Here is a 19,745-nt window from a genome sequence, read left to right as displayed (position 1 = left end):
CAGAGCCTCGAGAGAGTCCCTCGACGACCTAGCCGCCAAAGGCGTCGATGTCTTCTTCAAAGACCTCACAGGCTCCGACGGTCTCAAGGGCGTCGAGGACCAGGACCTGGAGTGGGCATGTCTAGAGCGACCATCCTTGTCCGACCGGGACCTCGAAGGTGCCTGGTGATTGAGACGACCGCTCAAGCCCAAAGGCGTGCGAGTGCTGTCTCTAGCATGGGCACGGCCGGCGTCTTTCAAAGGCGCGGACGGAACGGAGCCCTGCAACTGAAAAATCGCCAACATCTCCTGCCGGAATTAATCCCATTCCGCAGGAGTGGAGTGCTTGTTGGGACAAGCCACCCGCTGACGGGCGGACTCCTCGGACGAGGAAGGCGACCGATGCCGGCACTTCCGTGAGTGCCTCGAAGAAGCAGAGGATTGACGGGACGTACTCCTGGACCGAGACCCCCCCCCAGACTTACGCCGACGATGCAGAGAGTCGCCCCTCGAATCGTCAGTCGAAAGCCCAGTGGATCTCGACTTCCGGGGCTTGGCCACCTTACCTACAGAAAGCTTCTTTTTACGCTCCCTCAAAGCCTTCGATGTAAGCAACTGGCAGTCTACACAGTCATCTGTGTCGTGGTCCTCTCCGAGGCACCACAGGCAGGCGTCGTGCAAATCCATCAATGACATCTTGGACCCGCACTTCCGACACTTCTTAAAACACGGCCGCGGGGTGGAAGAAGCCGAAGACATCATGGAAATCTTCACAACGAACAGGTTCGAAGAACTGAAAGAACAGAACTCAGAAGAAACGAGGCGTGCTGAGATCTCCGAAGCGAACACGTTTGTGGAAAAAATGGAACTGAGCCTACGGGCGTCGTGGGTCCTACGTATAACATCCGGTAACGTCGGCTCAACGGAGGCCCTCGAGGACAGTGTATCGATGCAGGACGCAGACACCGAAAGATTTTCCGAAGCAGAACAGCTGCGGTGATTACTGTCATAGATATGGAATACGTCGGAGGACCCAATCGCCTCGAAGCCTTTTTCTGATGAGTGATGCCAAAGTGGTTAAGAGACAGTCGCACACATGTGATTCAATATTTGGATGATGTACTGATTTGTTTAAAAGGATGAAAGGGAGCATGACAAATAATTAAGGGGTGTTTTAACAAGAATACCGGAAGAGGTCTGAAACTGAGCACCACATAAATTCAAAGGAAACAAGAAGTAGCAACCATTATGGGCATTCGTTTTGTGAGCAAAAGGACTGACAAACTGTCTACAATTAATAATAGCACTGCTGACTCCCATAACTCACAAACCATTGAAGTCAGTATTAGGTATTTTAGGATTCTTACGAATGTTCACTCCTTTGAATGATTGCTTGAGATAGAAGTGGGGAGAGCAGCACTGAAAGGCACTAGAACAATTGAAAAAAAATCTACAGGATTTATAAAGCATCAACCTATCTGTGAAGCAACTGAGCGCTGTACAAAAGGGACGCACCAATGGTTTACGAGCAGTAGAACTGCAACACACATGCACTGGCCTTCTGTTAGGGAGCTGGACACGGTTGGGTCTTTGTCTTCTTGAAAACCCATAGGGTACTCCGCCAAGTCATGATTGCGGACATCATGCATGTCGTCCCTTTGCCCCCGTTCCTGGTCAAGTGGCACAGCGAGTAGAGCGCTCGCTTTGACACCCGTGCAGAGCTTGCTAACGCAGGTTCGAATCCCGGCAGGGCCAAAAACTTAGCCTTTCATCCTTCCGAGGTCGATAAATGAGCACCACACACCGTGGGTAATAATAAGCAGCGATCAGATACCTGAGGGTTCGTAGCCCTATATAAAATGCCAAATTATTATTATTATTTACTATTATTATTATTACTATTATTATATGTGGATCCTCTTCCTGGGCATCATTAGGGTTTATGTAGTCAACCCAGCAGGTAGATTGCTTGTCCTCTCCGAACCTCTGAACTACTGTATGTGTGTATTCTCAATTCCCCCTCCTTCCTCAAGTCTTTGGCTGGGTGGTGTTCACAACCGCAGTCCCATTATGTGTAGGGTGAATGACCCAAACCCCAAACAATAAAAACAATCCCAAATAGGCCAAATAATTGATGCACTGTTTGCAAGGATAATGTTTTATTACATGCAAAAATAATCAGACGGTCCTGTAGACCTTAACTAACATGGAGCTCATATTCTGCCTATGCTAGAGGTGTGCTGGTTTGGGTTGCACCACATGTCCCGTTTAAGCTACTTGGGGAGGTTGTGGAGTCTGATGGGAGGCTGGTCATGGTAAGGGGGCTTGTGGAAAATAAAGTAGTGTGTATTATAAATACTTATGCTCCCAACCAGGACACGGCGACATACTTTAGGACGCTGTGCACGAGACTTGGTGAGGGGATGGGGGGTCCGGTGATATGGGGTGGGGACTTTAATTGTGTACTAAACCCCAGGGAGGACAGGTCGGATGACAGGATGGTCAGGCCCAGCCCGGCGGCTAGGGTACTGCAGACGCTGCTGGTAGACCTTGGCCTGGCAGACGTGTGGAGGACGAGACACCCTGGCGTGAGGCAATATTCGCATTATTCGGCCCCGCACCAGCTGCACACGAGGCTGGATTACTTTTTCGCCACTCCAGACGTTGTCGCGGAGTGTGACCAGATAGACTACAGGGCGAGAGTCCTTTCGGACCACTCGCCCCTGGTCATGCGATGGCAACTTTGTCCCCCACGTGCGCGAATTCCAACATGGCGCCTTAGGGCGGAAGCGCTCAGGGATCCAGTCTTCAGGGAGGACATGAGGGAGGAGATAGTTGCTTACTTTGAGGCGAATACAGGTAGTGTCAAGTCGGCTGGTACTTTGTGGGAGGCCTTTAAGGTTGTAATGAGGGGGGTTGCCATTGCAAAGTCCAAGGGATTAATGGGTGGAGTCCTGGCTGATTTGCGTAAGGCCGAGATTGAGTTGGAGAAAGAGCTGGAGGAGGGTGGGATTGATACGGAGGCGGTCACTAATCTGCAGCAGAGGTGTGCGGAACACTGGGACAGGCTCTGTAATCTGAATTACAGGAAGTACATTGAGAGGTTGCATGCGGGGGGGACAAGACGGGCAGGCTTCTTGCTTGGCTGTATAAGAGCGAGACCCCGAGATCCCCGATCCGATCAGTTATCACTGAAAAGGGCGTGGAGGTGGACACCCAGGAAGGGGTGAATGGGGCATTCGCGGAATATTATCAAGCATTATATGAGGATCGAGAAGGGGGGAGCCGGGAGGAGATAGAGGTAGTACTCGAAGACATAGGCCTGCCCAGGATAAGTGACGAAGAGCGAGAGGAGATGGATGCTCCGATCACTCTGGAGGAGCTGAAGGAGATTGTGCGGCAGCTACCCACTTGCAAGGCCCCAGGAGCGGATGGGTTCCCCAGTGAATTTTATAAAGCGTATGGAGAGGAGGTGCTCCCGCCCATGCTGGAGATGCTTAATGAAGCGTTCGAGGTGGGGCGGCTGGCCGGAATCACTCAGGGAGGCGATTATAGTACCGCTCCCCAAATCCAATAAACCGGGACATGATTGTGGCTCCTACCGGCCTGTCGATGCTGAACCAGGACAGCAAGATCCTAACAGCTGTCCTGGCGGCCAGAATGCGGAGAGTGATAGGCAAGCTGATCCATCCTGACCAGACGGGCTATGTCCCGAATAGGAATATTACTCACAATCATAGACGTCTTCACAGGGTGGTTGAATGGGGATGTAGTGAGGACAGTGAAATGGCGATAGTGGCGTTGGACGCGGTCAAAGCTTTCGACTCTGTTCGATGGCCGTGGCTGCTGGCGGCTTTGGGGCGGTTTGGACTGGGACCAGGCTACATGAGGTGGGCCGAGCTATTATATAGTGCGCCTCTGGCTAGGGTCCGTACGGGCGCAGTGGTGTCAGATAGATGGCAGTTAGGCAGAGGCACTAGGCAGGGGTGTCCTTGGTCCCCAATGTTGTACATACTGGCCCTCGAACCCTTAGCAATTTACCTCCGGCAGCAGTATGACCCAGTGGGTATAGAGGTGGGAGGGGAGTGCCATTTTATATCCCTGTATGCAGACGATATGCTGTTATACCTGAAACATCCGGAAGAGAATTTGCAGTATGTCTTGGAGGTAATGGAGAGGTACGCCTGGTTGTCCGGCATAGCAGTTAACCCTCAGAAATCCGCACTATTCCCGCTAGGCGGTTATGTGGGGATACCGGTGGAGAGGTTGCCAGTGCTGCGGATCCCGTGGGCGACGAGCTCCTTCCGGTACCTGGGCATTGACGTGTATCACACGACCGAGGAAGAACACAGGCATAATACCGAACTAGCTGTGGGAAAGATTGAGAGGTGCATGAGGTTCTGGGAAAGATTGCCTTTAGCGATGATGGGTCGGGGAGCTATGCTCAAAATGGTGGTGCTGCCCAGGCTTTTGCATTACTTTAATAACATCCCGTATATGATACCTAGGAAGTTTTTTGCTAGGTTACATAGCGTATGTAGGGATTTCCTATGGCACGGCACGCGCAACAGGGTCGCATTGTGGAAATTGCAGAACTCTTATGAGAAAGGTGGCGTTAAGCTGCCGAACTTTGAGGCCTATTATATGGCTGCGCAACTGCAATATGTGGCCAGGTGGCTCTCGGATGAAGAGACCTCCGAACACAGGCTGCTGGGGAAGGACTGTTCCCCCTTCTATCTGCGGGAGGTGATCTGGGTGACCGGTGCATGGATGAGGGAGCGTCCTAAGATGCTAGCCCTGGGCAGGAACATATGGCGGCGTGCCTGCCGGATGATGGGTGACCCCTTGCCGTGTATGACGCAGTTACCTCTGGTCGCCCTGGCGAAGGAAGACGGGCAGCTGAGAGCTATTCTTCGGACATACTGGGAGTCAGTGGGGTTGGTCACTATGGGCGACATCTGGCAGGATGGGACCCTGATGGAGTTCGATGAACTAGAGGCAGGGTCGGGGCTACACAGGGGTCAATATGTGACATATCATAGGGTGGTCCGGGAGGTCCGGAGCACGTGGCCCGAAACTACTTTGTCCGACGAACCGGATGCTACTCTGGAAATAATGTATGACGCATCAGAGGGTGGGCACGAGGTCTCCAGGTTGTACGAGATGTTGATGACAAAGGTTGGGAAGGATTTGGGGCACCTGAGACTGGAATGGGAAGCGGAGATGGGGGCCTCGATGGCGGATGGGTTGTGGGAGCGCGCCTTGGGGTACCACAAAAAGGTATCGAGGAACGCCAGGTTTAAGCAGATACAGCTCTATATTACGCACAGGGCATATATGACCCCCCTGAAAATTTCCAGATTTCGGGATACTGGGCGCCAGGCGTGCCCCAAGTGTAACGAAGAGAATGTGGACATGATACACATGTTCTGGGCGTGCCCAGTGATTGCAACCTACTGGGGTGAAGTGGCGCGGAGGCTGGCAGGGAGGGGTATCACACTTAAGGTAGATTCAGCTTGGGCCTGTCTGCTGGGAGGGTATCCCAGAGCGCGTAAGCTTCGACATGTTGAGAAACTTAAAGATCTGGCCTATGTGCTTGCCAAACGTAGGATAGCCATGGGGTGGAAGAAATGTCATAAGCCGCGAGTGGAGGTCTGGTGGCGAGATTTCCAAAAATGGGCTGATGCCGAGACGGCAGCGTGGCCGGATGCCTGTATGGCAGGGGAGGAGGAAGAAACGGGCTCCCTCACGGCATGGAAGTTATTGTTAGCTGAGCTGTTTGGGACGGGGTCGGCCTCGGCTGGATTTGAGAGCGATGAGGCCCCACCGCATGGAGCGGACACTGATGGCGGATACTCTACAGGCTCATAGGGGGGAGGGATGGGGATTGCAGTGCCTTTATTTTTGTTTGTTTGGTTTTTGTTGTTTGATGTGTTTTATTTATGTTCTGTTGTACTGTTGTTTGGTTGAGATAAAATAAAAATATACTTTAAAAAAAATATATAAAAAAAAAAAAAAAAACTGGAGCTCGCCCACAAAATGAAGTTGCATCTTTTATAGCGGAAAATCGATAATTAACAAAACTATGTATAAGAAAGATTACAACATGATCCCGCACTCCCCAATGGCTAACACCTATATACACGTCTAATTATCCCCTACAGTCCATTACCCTATTGGTCACACATTATCTAAAACACATTCCCCAAAACAAGTGACCTACTACATTATCAATACGAAACTCAGAAGTTGCTTGACTAACAGGTAAATTGTTACCATAATACATTTCTATAACAAATAAATATTCGTGACCATCACATTGTGCACCCCTCTGTCGGAGCCTGATCAAAGTGTAAATAACAATGTCAACGCTGCTTGGAAAATACAATGGTCCTCCTCATTACACCAGACACTGTACCATGCACAAACAGCTCCTTGCCCTTGTTGATACACTTATTGGCATCACCACTGCTCCTCCTGTCCCAAATCACGGTACAGCTCTAGCCCATTTCCCCCATTATCTCTCTGGGCACCCAGGTGCCCATGAATTACATGATCGGGGCACCACTCTTATGCTTGAATTTCACGTATTTGATCCCTGGAATACAGTGCCTAATACGATGACCGCTCTTCGGGTGAGGACAGTAGTGCTCTATGTCTTCACCCGGCCTCCTGGCATCCCAAAACCCCATGCCCTGCTCACTTGAATTCAACCTTCAAAGGACACTTTCCCACCATTCCTCCCTGGACATAGCATTCCCTTTACAGCTCCTCCAAGTTCTGCAGCTGCACTAAATTAACTGTTATTGGCACAGTGTGGCTGCCTGTGGCCTTGGCAGCTTAACTTCTCTCTGGGGGGAAGGAAGGCGGAATTGTCTCAGGATCAACTGGACCGAGTCACAGCACCACATTAGTCCTGTGTCTCAGCCCTTTAAAATGCATCCTGTAATGTGCCCTGAAATCCAACATGGCGGAACTCCTGCTACCTCAGCCTCCGGACCTCGCCTTTACCGCAACACTTCCCTGACGCCATCTCACTCGCCTAACTATGTCAACTACCTACTCACACATCACTTAAACATTACATTGTACACTATGGCTAAATGCAAAATACATCACACCATCTTAAACCTCTGCAATCACAACGTGAATATGTTGTTGCTCTTTCTGTATGCCTATATAGGTTTTCTAATTTGTGTCAAAGCTAATTACCAATGGGTACATGTGCATTCTGCCAAGCCCAACGAAGACTGTTAGCACTAAGCCAACTGCTAATATGTTTTGCCCACTCTAAATCTCTTAGCCTACCTGCGATGTTGCACTTACATCCCAACTCAGGAAACCACATCTGCTTTAATGTCTCTCACACAAGCGTCGGCTGCATGCTCACAGGAGGCATTTGTCTAAATTCCTTTTCTCAATGGCGGTATAACCATGCTCTGAATATGAAGGTTGGTAGTGTGGTGGAGGCCCTGCAGGATCCTGCACGTGGCTGCACGGAGGACGGTATCAGAGAGTGAGTAGTCACCCAGCACCCATGGACTCTCTCACCACATATCCAGCTTCATTGATGGGGCTTTGTTACAGTAAAGCTCAGTATCGCTCACACTTTGAGAGGTGATGTGCATAAGACATTTGACATCAAAATTCAGCTGTAACAGCCCATTACCTCAAACTCATAATGTGATTTGTCTTATTACAAGTCAGTTGTGAAACAACAACTCACTCACAGCAGGAAAAGAACAGCCAATCATTGACATACTGATTATGCCCTTGCATTATAAGAGATAAAAGATAGACATATATATACATTTATCACAATATTCCATTTACAATACACTTACAACATTAGGAAAGATATTTTAAATTTCTCTGATAGAATATCCATATTATTTAAATAGTCCTCCCTACTACAACCCAGTTTTCGAATACAGTATTTTTTATCGTTTAGGAGTAGTGTGGTATCAGGTGATGTCCCCTTTGCACTGGGCATCACCACAGCCTGGGCCTGAACTATTTTTAGAAGTAGTGTGGTGAGAGTTAAAGTCCCATTTGTTTTAGGTATCCTCTCCTTAAAGTGTGACGTTAAACGCTATGTCTGACCAACACCGTGCTATTCTGTATCTATTTCACACATTGAAAATATCGCCCCACAACCATCTTAAAGAAAAAAGTTTATGTTCAGGCAGACATAACAAAATACTAAGTGATTCCATAGATAACATCTGACATGAACGTAGCACATTAAGTGAAACAACTTAACCAAGTTTCCCTTCTGCCTAAAAGGACTGTCGCACAAGAGAGTAATTAAAATATACTCTTTATAGCATTCACATATGCAATATAACTAAAAGTTATCCAAGCCGTGAACAAAAAAAAAAAAAAAAGAATGACCCTAACCAAAATGTCCCCCTGCTGTACTGTGGCTTTATGCTGCCTCTATTCTGGAAGAATCTTTCTCATCTACTTCAAATTTTCAAGGGTTCGATAATGCTGGGAGCTATTTAGCTTCTGCTTCTATCTTAGTAGAGCCTGGTTAGCTTGAAACCAACAGCAAGCAGGAGCTGCTTTTGGCTCCTCAGGCCAACTGGTGCTTACAAACATGTATATCTGACATTAACCTTGAGTAGTTGAACAGGTTAATAATAAAGAATGAGAACACTTCTAATACACATTTAACAAAATGAATAATACATAATGAGCAAAATGTTAAAGTAGCATCTCCTGATAGATCCTGGTTCCTCTGCGGTAGCTCCTGCCTAAGGGCGATTGTCTGACATCCAGGAGCTGGTTTTAGCTCCTGGTCATCAAATCTTAATTTCAAACCATGCATAGTCAAAGACCTACATATGGAATCTGTTTTGAAGATTAGGCAGGCTGAATAACGATCCATACTTTTTGAGGAAACCCTTCTGACCAAGGGAGAGACACACAAAGGAACCTCAAAGCCGATGGCAATGACTCTTGATTTTCAGCTTATTAGATAGTGACGCTCCATGCATTCTAATGGCCTGACCACTGGTCCAGCAGGATCATTCAATCCTTGAGCTCACCTGTCTCACCCATAAAACACAATCAGGAATGGAAGATCTGCACCTTAAGTCAGGTGAGCATTTCAAAGGTTCTCACTTCCATTCGTTCAATCTCATTGACAAATTAATTAAGTCAGCCCTAAATAGGGGTTATGTTTATAATGATATCATATTTTATTAGCTGCATATTTATGGTAATGTTTGTTATATTATTATTTATTGAGACTAAACATTTAAGCTATTATAAATATATTTATATTGGTGGTATAACATTCATTATTGTTAGATTTGGGAGAAAATGCTGTATTCAAATTACAATGATGACGCAATGTAATATAATTTGGGGTGACAGTTAAACATTGAATAATCCATTGGTGCAATTTACTCTTGACGAGTAAGAAATGGTGTGCTTTGTGTATGTGTAGATTTGAGGTGGCGTGTGTATTTGTAATGGTGGCTAGTACCTTGTTACTTGAAAATGTTCACTGTGTTGTACCTTATCATTATATTTGCCTTGATAAGGTTATGTTCATGATATTTATTGCTGTTTCTTGATGTTAATATTTCTGCTGAAGGTGTAATTTAGGGCTACTGCGCATTATGCGCAAATTATAAACAAAAGGTATGCTCAATTTGCATACTTCTGTACCTCTCTGCACAAGAATCATCCGGGCCTCCGTACTGCCATGATGACTGCACCGTTACTCTTCCACAGCTCTCCAGCATTGAACGACCGCGGCTCAGTTTCTAGAAGATAAACACCATAAAATGTTACATGGAGCACTAGTCTGCACTCTGGAGTAAATGTTGCTTAGCCCTTCATTTCTGATTGCTGGGCCTGAGACGCTGAGGTTCCCACCAAACCAAAATGTGTCTCCTTAACATAGCTGCCCAAAACAGAAGAACCAGTAATAAGTAGCATTTTGTTTTAAATAATAGTAGGCATTCCAAATCCAAAACAATACAAGGTGGTGTAAATTCTCCTTCACCTGTTTAAATTCCTTTTTGAAAGTGAACGGATTTGCAGGTTACTGGATCACAAAATGCAATACACTGATAAGTACATTTTTAAAAAAAGAAATCATACACATTCATTAACTATTTTGAACCCTAGGTGGTAAAGTATTTGACTTTTTGATGGGAAACAGGTTGCTAGATACATTCTATAGATTCTAAAACACCAACTCCTTTAAGGACATTTGGGATAAAAGAAATTGGCAAAAGAAATTAATACATTAATTGACATCACTTTTGGCTTCTAAAAATAAACCAGATTCATTTTTAGGATTAGTCTAAAAGAAAGTAAATGTCTGCAAAAATAAATTCCTAGGAAATCCATCTGTATATAGCTTCGGTATAAATGTTTGTATACTGTGACTTCGAAATTACTTCATCTTTTGATAGGTTTGCATCATTTGATCGCCATCATCCTGGCCAAAGAATCTGGAAACCACAACAAACCCAATGACTTTAGTCTCAAAATACAATAATGGATGAGGTTACATTAATAAAAAACCTCAAAGGTGATTTGATCTCCAGGTCTGAACCATTCCATATGACACCCAACAAAGACGACAAGACCATTTCCCTGTATGGGAGTCATAGTTGTGGCTCTCATTAAAATGGTAGTCATGTTTAATTTCAGAACGTCTCTTTTTTGGAAAGTCACCTCTCTTTACTAAATTGTGTCCCTCATTTATGAAACCATTAAACCACTGAAGACCATGTGTACAGTCAACGAAAAATAATGTTTTTAAATACATCTTAATTTCTTGTAACAGGGATAGCAAAGAAGCAAAGCGACCCATGGAATGAATGTGTGGTACATTCTGCCAGTCCTGGCTTTTCAGCCAATTTCCTTTTCATTCAATGACGTATAGTTTTGTTTTTCCCATAATATGTATAGGCAAAGGTGGGCAAGCCAATGAAGGATTGAGTCTGGATTAAGATAAATGTTTGCCTGCAGTCAGTCCGGCTTTAGATCACGTGAGACAGTATAGCCAACCAAAGCAGAGTCAAATATCTCACTGTTATCCCCTTGCTTCTGTCAGGCTCTTAAATGCTGACTGTTGTATCCACTCTTTGGTGAAATGTCTAGCCAGGCTAGATGCAGGTCGCCAAATAGTTCACATTGACCTTTTATCTTTGAGAGGGTCAATTGCATTGCATTTATTTAAAAGTTGAACATGTTCTTGCCCAATGCCTACACTCGGAAAACAACTGGATTTGCCTTGCTCGGGGATTTGCCAGTAAATGAGTTCCCTACTAGAGACAGACAGAAGCTATTTGGGCTAAGCAAGTAATGGCTTCATAGCATCCCTAAATAAAGTTATGCAGGGCAAAATATGCATTGTGTTACAATGTATATTGTATGTTGACTAATGTAGTTTAAATAACACATTTTATAGAAGGCTTGCAAAGCTGCAATTGGGAAAAATGGCAAATCCTGAGGTGTCGATAAGTGAGAGACGTCACAGAAATTAACAGGAACAGTCTGGGCTTATCAGGGGCATGGCCTTATAAGAGTTCTCTAGTTCTCAAGGGTTAGTAGATCATTCAGTACAGTTTTAATCTCTGCATTTTAGCAATTGCAGCCTGCATTTACGGCGGGAAAAGCAAAACTACAAACACCAAAATGCACGAGAGAAAAAAAAAGGACTGGATAAGTTACTAATACCAGGATGTACACTTTATTACAAGGTGTGTAAAACGCATTTACATAGTTCAAACAAAACAATGAATAGCAGGTTTACTAAGATGCAAAGTTGAACTGAAGGCACACATTATAATATCGTCTGATGTATTTTTATTTTATTTGTTGTGTGACATTTAATTAATTGATCATTTATAAAGCGCTTAATACTGGAGGCCTGTCTTTAAGCGCAGGACCCGAATCTGTGTTGCTCTGCGTTGTCTTGCTTCCAAAACAAACCCGTCGCCCCTGAACTAGCCATCGACCAATAGTGCTCATGAGCGCTCAGATTTGGATTTAATATTTGGAATAATGTTTCAACCACGTCAGCTATTTCACTCTTTTATGGAGAGCGGCAGAAAATGTGCATTGCCATGAAAATCTGTCCACAGCAAAGCTCATTTAGGCTCTCCATCGAAGCGAGGAAGGACATCACCTGAGATTGGAAACTGTTGCTCTATGCAGAGCTGCACCCGTCAAGGTACATTCAAAAGGGGTTTTTGCAAGTGAAAGAATATCCTGCTTGTGCATCACCACCGTTTACGTGAAAAATGCAAGGATGTGTTATGTTATGTTACTTGCCATTTATATAGCGCTCTATATATCATTGGTATAACTTCAAAGCGCTGGTAGGTTGAACGTCCTCGGGAACCATAGTTCTGGTCAGTAGAGAGAGAGAGAGAGAGATAGTGTGTAGGGTGCGTGGGTGCACCAGATGTGTGTGCAGCTGATGTAATTGCCGGATGCTAGCTGCACCCTAGCGTTAGGTGTGGTGCTCAAGATATCAGTTGGATGTGTGCAGTCTGGTGGGTGGACACTAGACTGGGCTCTGGCTGCGTTAGGCCTGAAAGGACACATATGTGAGCAACTAGGCCGGAATGTGCTCGGCGAGCTGCGTCCTATTAGAGTGATGAGGTGTTCATGCGGTCGTATTCGTATGTGAACAGCTAGGCCGAATGAATCAGAGGTATAGCTGTGTTCTAGTTGAATGATGGTGTACAGTAGAGAGTAAGCGTAGTGATGTGATATGATGGTTATCTTTAAAGCGCCTGAGATCAGGCAAGTGAACAGGATGGCAGGGAACAGAGCGCCACACAGAGACAGGGGGCTGGGTTTACAGCGACAGGAGGGGGGGTACGGATATATAGCAACAACATGGGGAACAGGAAAGCAGAGTACATCGTGATACAAGTGTGGGGCATGTTAACATTTACATTCGCATTTCAATCCAGCTGCTAATTAGGCTAATGTTCACAGCTCCACTCAAGTGTGGGACATGCCAACATTTGCATTTCTATCTAGAAGCGAGTCAGGCTAACCTTCACAATCCTGTCACGGTCTGGTGCAAGCTAATGTTGACAATTCTAACTGAGTGCAGCATTGCCAATATTCATAATCTTGTCCGGGTCCGGCGCAGGCTAATGTTCGCAATTCTAACTAAGTGAGGTATTGCTATCCTTCACAATCTAGTATGGGTCTGGCGCAGGCTAATGTTCACAATTCTCTCTAAATGATGGACAGCTTAACATTCACATTGCTGACTAGATTTGGCGTAGGCCCATGTTCACAACTGTGACCAAGTGCGGCATTGATAACATTCATAATCCTGTCTGGGTCTGGCGCAGGCTAATGTTCACAACTGTATCTAAGTGCGGCATTGCTAACATTCACAATCTTGTCTGGGTCTGGCGCAGGCTAATGTTCACAATTCTCTCTAGGTGCAGCATTGCTAACATTCACAATCCTATCTAGATGCAAAGCAGGCTAATGTTCACAATTCTAACTGAGAGGGGCATTGCCAATATTCATAATCCTGTCCGGGACCGGCGCACGCTGATGATCACAATTCATGTTAAGTGTGGCATTGCTAACAATCACAATCCTATCTCGATGCGACGCAAGCTAATGTTCACATTTCGCTCTAGAAGATGGACAGCTTAACATTCACAATCCTGTTTGGGTCTGGCGCAGGCTAATGTTCACAACTCTAACTAAGTGCAGCATTGCTAATATTCACAATCATATCTGGGTCTGGCGCAGGCTAATGTTCACAATTCTCTCTAGGTGCAGCATTGCTAACATTCACAATCCTATCTAGATGCAAAGCAGGCTAATGTTCACAAATCATGCTAAGTGCGGCATTGCTAATATTCACAATCCTATCTAGATGCGACGCAGGCTAATGTTCACAAATCATGCTAAGTGCGGCATTGCTAATATTCACAATCCTGTCTGGGTCTGGCGCAGGCTAATGTTCACAATTCTCTCTAGGTGCAGCATTGCTAACATTCACAATCCTATCTAGATGCAAAGCAGGCTAATGTTCACAAATCATGCTAAGTGCGGCATTGCTAACATTCACAATCCTATCTAGATGCAAAGCAGGCTAATGTTCACAAATCATGCTAAGTGCGGCATTGCTAATATTCACAATCCTGTCTGGATCTGGTGATGGCTAATGATCACAATCCTGTCTAGGTGTGGCGCAGGCTAATGCTCACAATTCTAACTAAGTGCAGCATTGCTAACATTCGCAATCCCATCTAGACGCGACGCAGGCTAATGTTCACAATTCATGTTAAGTGTGGCATTGCTAACATTCACAATCATATCTAGATGCGACGCAGGCTAATGTTCACAATTCTAACTGAGAGGGGCATTGCCAATATTCATAATCCTGTCCGGGACCGGCGCACGCTGATGATCACAATTCATGTTAAGTGTGGCATTGCTAACAATCACAATCCTATCTCGATGCGACGCAAGCTAATGTTCACATTTCGCTCTAGAAGATGGACAGCTTAACATTCACAATCCTGTTTGGGTCTGGCGCAGGCTAATGTTCACAACTCTAACTAAGTGCAGCATTGCTAATATTCACAATCATATCTAGATGCGACGCAGGCTAATATTCACATTTGGGAGGTAATGTGATGTTGAGTGGCAGGGTTTTCCCGAGTAGAGTAATTGCTCTACTCCCCACCTGTGTCACACTTACTTTGCGAGCTGCTGCAGGTTGACGGCTGGCCACTAGCTTCCCCTGCTGACACCTGCAGACACAATCTGGAGCCGCCTCTGTGGGTGCCGCTCTTTACCTTGGGGCCCTTAGCCGCAGGGGCTGCCGGGCAGAGAGCTGCCCTGGGAAAGTCAGTTATGACCAGGTGGAAGTACCAATCAGGGAAGGTGGGGATGGGCGGGGGGTTTGGGAGGCGGGAGGGTGGGACTGGGAAAAGGTCAGACACAAGCAAAGGACTACAACCCACGCACTGCACCCTCTGGATGCAGGCTAGCACAGAAAAACGGGGTCAAAAGCCACAAAAACACTAGACAAACCCACCAGATTAGCACAGAGTGCTCACCAAAAAAGATAAAAAAAACACTCACACCACTCCAATAGAGTACAGAAAGCAGGCCAAAAACGGATTACAATCATTGCGAAACTACGCACTCAGCATCAACCAGCCCCTAAGACTGCTTTCAAACTCGTTTCCCTGCCACATACTTCCTCATGGCAGTCCACAAAGCAAAGCAAAGCAAAATTTACAGCAATTAATCTGACAGAGGGCATCACAGATGCTCAGCCGCATGCACCTTTTACCAATGCAATCACGGAAATTGGGCCAGTTGGGGGAAGTGCTTTCACATACTTATGCACACCCCGTATCTGAGCGTAAAGTCATGATGTGAAAAGCAAGAACAATGTCGCTTTAAATGTAACTAACACCATGTTTCATGCTCACTAGTGTTATGCAGTTGTCTAACTTCGTGACATTAACGATCCCTGTGGGGGAAAGTATATACCAAGCAAACGCAATGACATAGAGAAACCTGGAAAATAAACAAATGAAGGAAACAAATCTACTAGCTTGTTGTAATCTGTGGGCTAGATCTGGTGTATGAGTAGGAGGGGTGATACTTTCTAAGTTTAATGTAGCCTTATAAACTGAGGGAGGGGTCAGTATTGCGTGATAATGACCTGCCACAAAGGTATGACCGAGGTGAAACTTAGGCCCATAAGTTGGGTAAGGGCCATTATCCCAAGCGATAATGACCCCTCCCGAGGTCTATAAGGCACGTAATAGTAGTAGCAATACATGTTTTGAAGATGTAGTAAAAAAATTATAGTTTAATAATGAGAAAGTAAATCGACAAACTCAGTTAATTAAATGTGGTTTCATTCTGTAGTTTTTAAAGCAAGCTTGTCTTCATACGTTAAGCATTTCAATTGTAAACTTGATTAAACTAGAGCAGATTTAACATGAGCATGCATTAGCGGTTGGGTAAAAGTAAAGGATTTCTCTATAAGAAAATGAAAGCTTTTTCCCATGTTTTAACTTTTTCGTTGGTGTGCTAAATAACCAAGGTTCTCCTATAGAGGAAGTGTCTTGGAGGGATGTGTGGCCCCTACCAGCATTCTTTTTTTTAAAATCGTATTTTTATTAATATTTTCATTTTTACAGAACCTCAAAATACAACAACCAAAAAACAAAACATAATCACCCTCTCCCACCCCACCCCCCACCAGAACCCCAAACACCTAACCTCCCACCGCGCCGGGTAGCTACCTTGGTATAAAAGCAGTTAAAATAATCCAGATGGTGTGGTCTTTAATTAAATAAGTCCAAAATCTGTAACCTTTGCAGGCACCAATTCTCTCAAAAGTCTTTGTGAAAAAAGTCCAAAACAAACCCCAATCCTTCTTGAAGTTCTTCTCGTCACCTTGTACCACATAGGTGACCTATTCTATGGAGACAGTCCCAGATTAGTGTTACCCACTCTTGTTCTGTTGGGGCCTCACTTTGCTTCAATTTTTGCGCTATGAGTGATAGTATGGCAACTGACAATATCATGTAGGCTTTCCTTTTTATTTTTACAGTTAAAATCTCCAAAACATCACCCAAACCCAACATTGATTCACCTATGCCTTTTTGTATCTAGAGACCAAATATCTCATACATAGCTTTATTAACTTTCCCCCAGAAAGTTTTGATTTTCTCACAATCCCAGCAAATATGTACCCAAGTTCCTTTTTATTTGCAACCCCTCCAACATTAATCTGAGACATTTTTATATAACTTGGGCAACTTCTTGGGCGTTAGGTGCCATTGAACCATCAATTTCACCCACATTTCTCGTATTTGAATTCCCTGCATCAATTTTGGGTTTCCATTCCATACCTCCAACCACTGAGTCTCTGAAATCGCCACACCTATGTCCTGTTCCCACAACTTATCATAGTTCCCTTGTATTTGACTCAAGTTATCTCCTGATATCTTATAAAGTGCCCCCACCATGTGTCTATCTCCCGTGTTAGTAATAATGTACTTCTCAAAAGTTGATAGATACCTTATTATGTGCTGTTTATTGCCCATTAGCCAGTGACGTAGTTGAGCATATCTTAATCTTTCATTTTCATTCAATGAAAATATCTGTTTACGTTGTACGAAAGTTCTGATCTCCTGTCCTTCAAACATATCCATATCACCCATCTTCAAGCATCCCGCTTGAAAGCATGCTGTTCTAATTCCAGGGTAAACTGGGGGTTACGAAAATGAGGTGTGAAAGGAGAGGGAAAACATGGCAATACCTGCTCTTTGGACTGCAAGATCCCATAGCTGAGCTATCAACGCTGTTATTTTACTTTTGTACATATTGGTGGGACGATCCTGTTTATGACACAACACTTCTTGGAAGGGCTTGCCAACTACTGCTCTGTCCATTCGTGCCCACATTTTCTCTTGAGTCACCTTTGAACCATTCTCTAATAATCCGCAATTGGACATCCTGTTAGTAAGTCTGGAAATTAGGTACCGCCATTCCTACTTTTATGGCTGAGGTTGTTAATACCTTCCGGGCCACTCTAGGTTTCTTGCTTTGCCAAATGTATTCCCTCAAGATCTTATTGAGTTCCTTAAAAAACTTCAATGGGACTCTAATCGGTACTGCTTGGAAATAATCCAACCTTGGAAGAATCATCATTTTAATTACATTAATTCTTCCCATCCATGATATTGTCAAAACATTGTGCTCTTTAAGCCAATGTTTAATTTACAACAAGAGAGGGATATAGTTTGATCTATACATTGGACCTCATTCCAAGTCCGGTGGTAACTAAGCCTGAAAAACCGACAGGTTGCTGCCGGACTTGTTATGAATTACCGGCTCCGCAATTGCCAGAATTACTGGGGCATTACAGCCCCGGTGGTCCGGTAATTCCGGAGCTGACATTCCGTTACTCACCATTCCCATGGAGTCCAAAAGGACTCCAAGAAATAGTGGAAGACACTTGTAAAATAGATGTATTAACGGATCAGCTGGCAGCGGTGACTCAAAATTTTGAACTACAACTGGAAGATCTAGAAAATACATTGAGAATATCCAAGATCAGGATTAAATTACCTGCAGAGATGATTGAGGACAGGGAAAGGAAAAGGACTCCATGGGAATGGGGGCATTGGAAACACTGGCACCATGCGGTAATGGTGCCAGTGTTTCCACGTTTGTCTGCGGCCGGTGTCGTTACGCCCACCAGGTCAGACCTGGCGGGTGTAACACCACCGGCCGCAGAGCTCGTAGTTAGCTGGTCAGGAAACAGTGCCGGTATGGTGTTACCGGCACCAGTAAATCCGGACTGACTAACTTGTAATGAGGCCAATTGACTCCAATGAGTCTGACAACTGTATACCCAGATATCGCATGCCATGTTTCGTTGCTTTAAAATTAGTATTGTGGCTTTCCCTCTGCATAGTAATTTCCCCCTCCTGAAACTTCATGAGTATTGATAATTACATATTAATTCATAGGCCCGCTACTTCGCCAAATTGTGTCAACCCTGCTGTTAAAGTTAATAGAGAAGATGTATCTTCCAATGTTGCAGTAGGTCATCTGCAAAAGCCATAACTTTATGGTCTTCTCTTCCAAATTGGATCCCTTTGATTTTCTCCTCTTCTCTAATTTTAGACAATAACGGCTCAAGATTTATTGCATATAATAACGGAGATAACGAGCACCCCCTGTTTAGTCCCTCTCGTAACCCGAATCTCATTAGAGAGAGTTCCATTGATAGCAATTTCTCGGTTTGATAGTTTGCTTTTACCATTTGCAAGAACTCTAGACCGAATCCCACATTTTGCATTGTTAAAAATAAAAAGGAGCATTCGACCCGGTCGAACGCCTTCTCAGCTTCAAGTGTAAGTACCCCTGCTGTTAGTTTCGCCTTATTTATTTTTTCTGTTAGATGGGCCACCCGTCGAGCACTGTCGAACGTTTGTCCATTCATGACAAATCCAGATTGATCTGGGTGTATCAGTAATGGTACTAATCTTCATAATCTGGTTGCCAGTATTTAAGTATATAATTTAGCGTTCATGTTAATGAGAGCTATGCGTCGATATGAAACACATTGGGTCTTATCCTTCCCCAGCTTTGGGAAGAGCACCACCTTTGCTTCGTCCATTGAGGGCGTAATGATACCTTTTCCCATAAAAGAATTAAATAGTGAAGTCAACACTGGGATTAGGTCTTCAATATAAGTTTTGTAAAAAATTGCCATAAACTCATCCAGTCCCAGTGCCTTACGGAGGGGCAATGACTTTATCGCATCTCTGACTTCTTATGATGTTATTGGACCCTCCAGCTCTTTGCCGTCAGCTAATTCTAGTTCCAGATACGCCTTTTGCTTTTCGAGATCCGGACAGTCCGAAGTATATAATGCCGAATAGTATTCAGTAAAAGCATCTATTATATGCTTACAGGAAGAGCCAACTTTCCCTTGCCCTGATTCAATAGCACGGATAGTTCTAACTTCATCCTTCATTCTTACCTGACGTGCCAACTGGGAATCGGCCGTTATATCTTGTTTATTATATATACCCTTGTCAACTATCACGAGTACCTCCACGAAGAATTCTTCTTTGAATGACAGCACCTACCAATGGTATACATACAATAAGGGACCCATGCATTTTGGAGTTTGATTGCATTAGTTGGTGATAACAGAACCCCACCTGTATTTATAAATTCTTGTGAACTCTTCACACCTT

At 44.7% G+C, this 19,745-nt stretch overlaps 1 protein-coding gene across 4 annotated transcripts in view; it reads right to left on the bottom strand.

Moving 5' to 3' along the window:
- PRXL2A (peroxiredoxin like 2A) overlaps positions 1-19,745 on the bottom strand; it is a 541,215-nt gene that overhangs the window by 147,557 nt on the left and 373,913 nt on the right. For all 4 annotated transcript variants that reach the window (XM_069610931.1, XM_069610932.1, XM_069610930.1 and 1 more), the window contains one exon: positions 9,661-9,758. In XM_069610931.1, the coding sequence (XP_069467032.1) occupies positions 9,661-9,758 (98 nt within the window). The remainder of the gene's footprint in view (positions 1-9,660; positions 9,759-19,745) is intronic.

The sequence above is a fragment of the Ambystoma mexicanum genome, chromosome 8, assembly GCF_040938575.1.
Source record: "Ambystoma mexicanum isolate Mex_15411 chromosome 8, UKY_AmexF1_1, whole genome shotgun sequence".
NCBI lineage: Eukaryota > Metazoa > Chordata > Amphibia > Caudata > Ambystomatidae > Ambystoma > Ambystoma mexicanum.
Note: the sequence above shows the minus strand (reverse complement) of the source record. Positions and strands in the feature narration are given on the sequence as shown.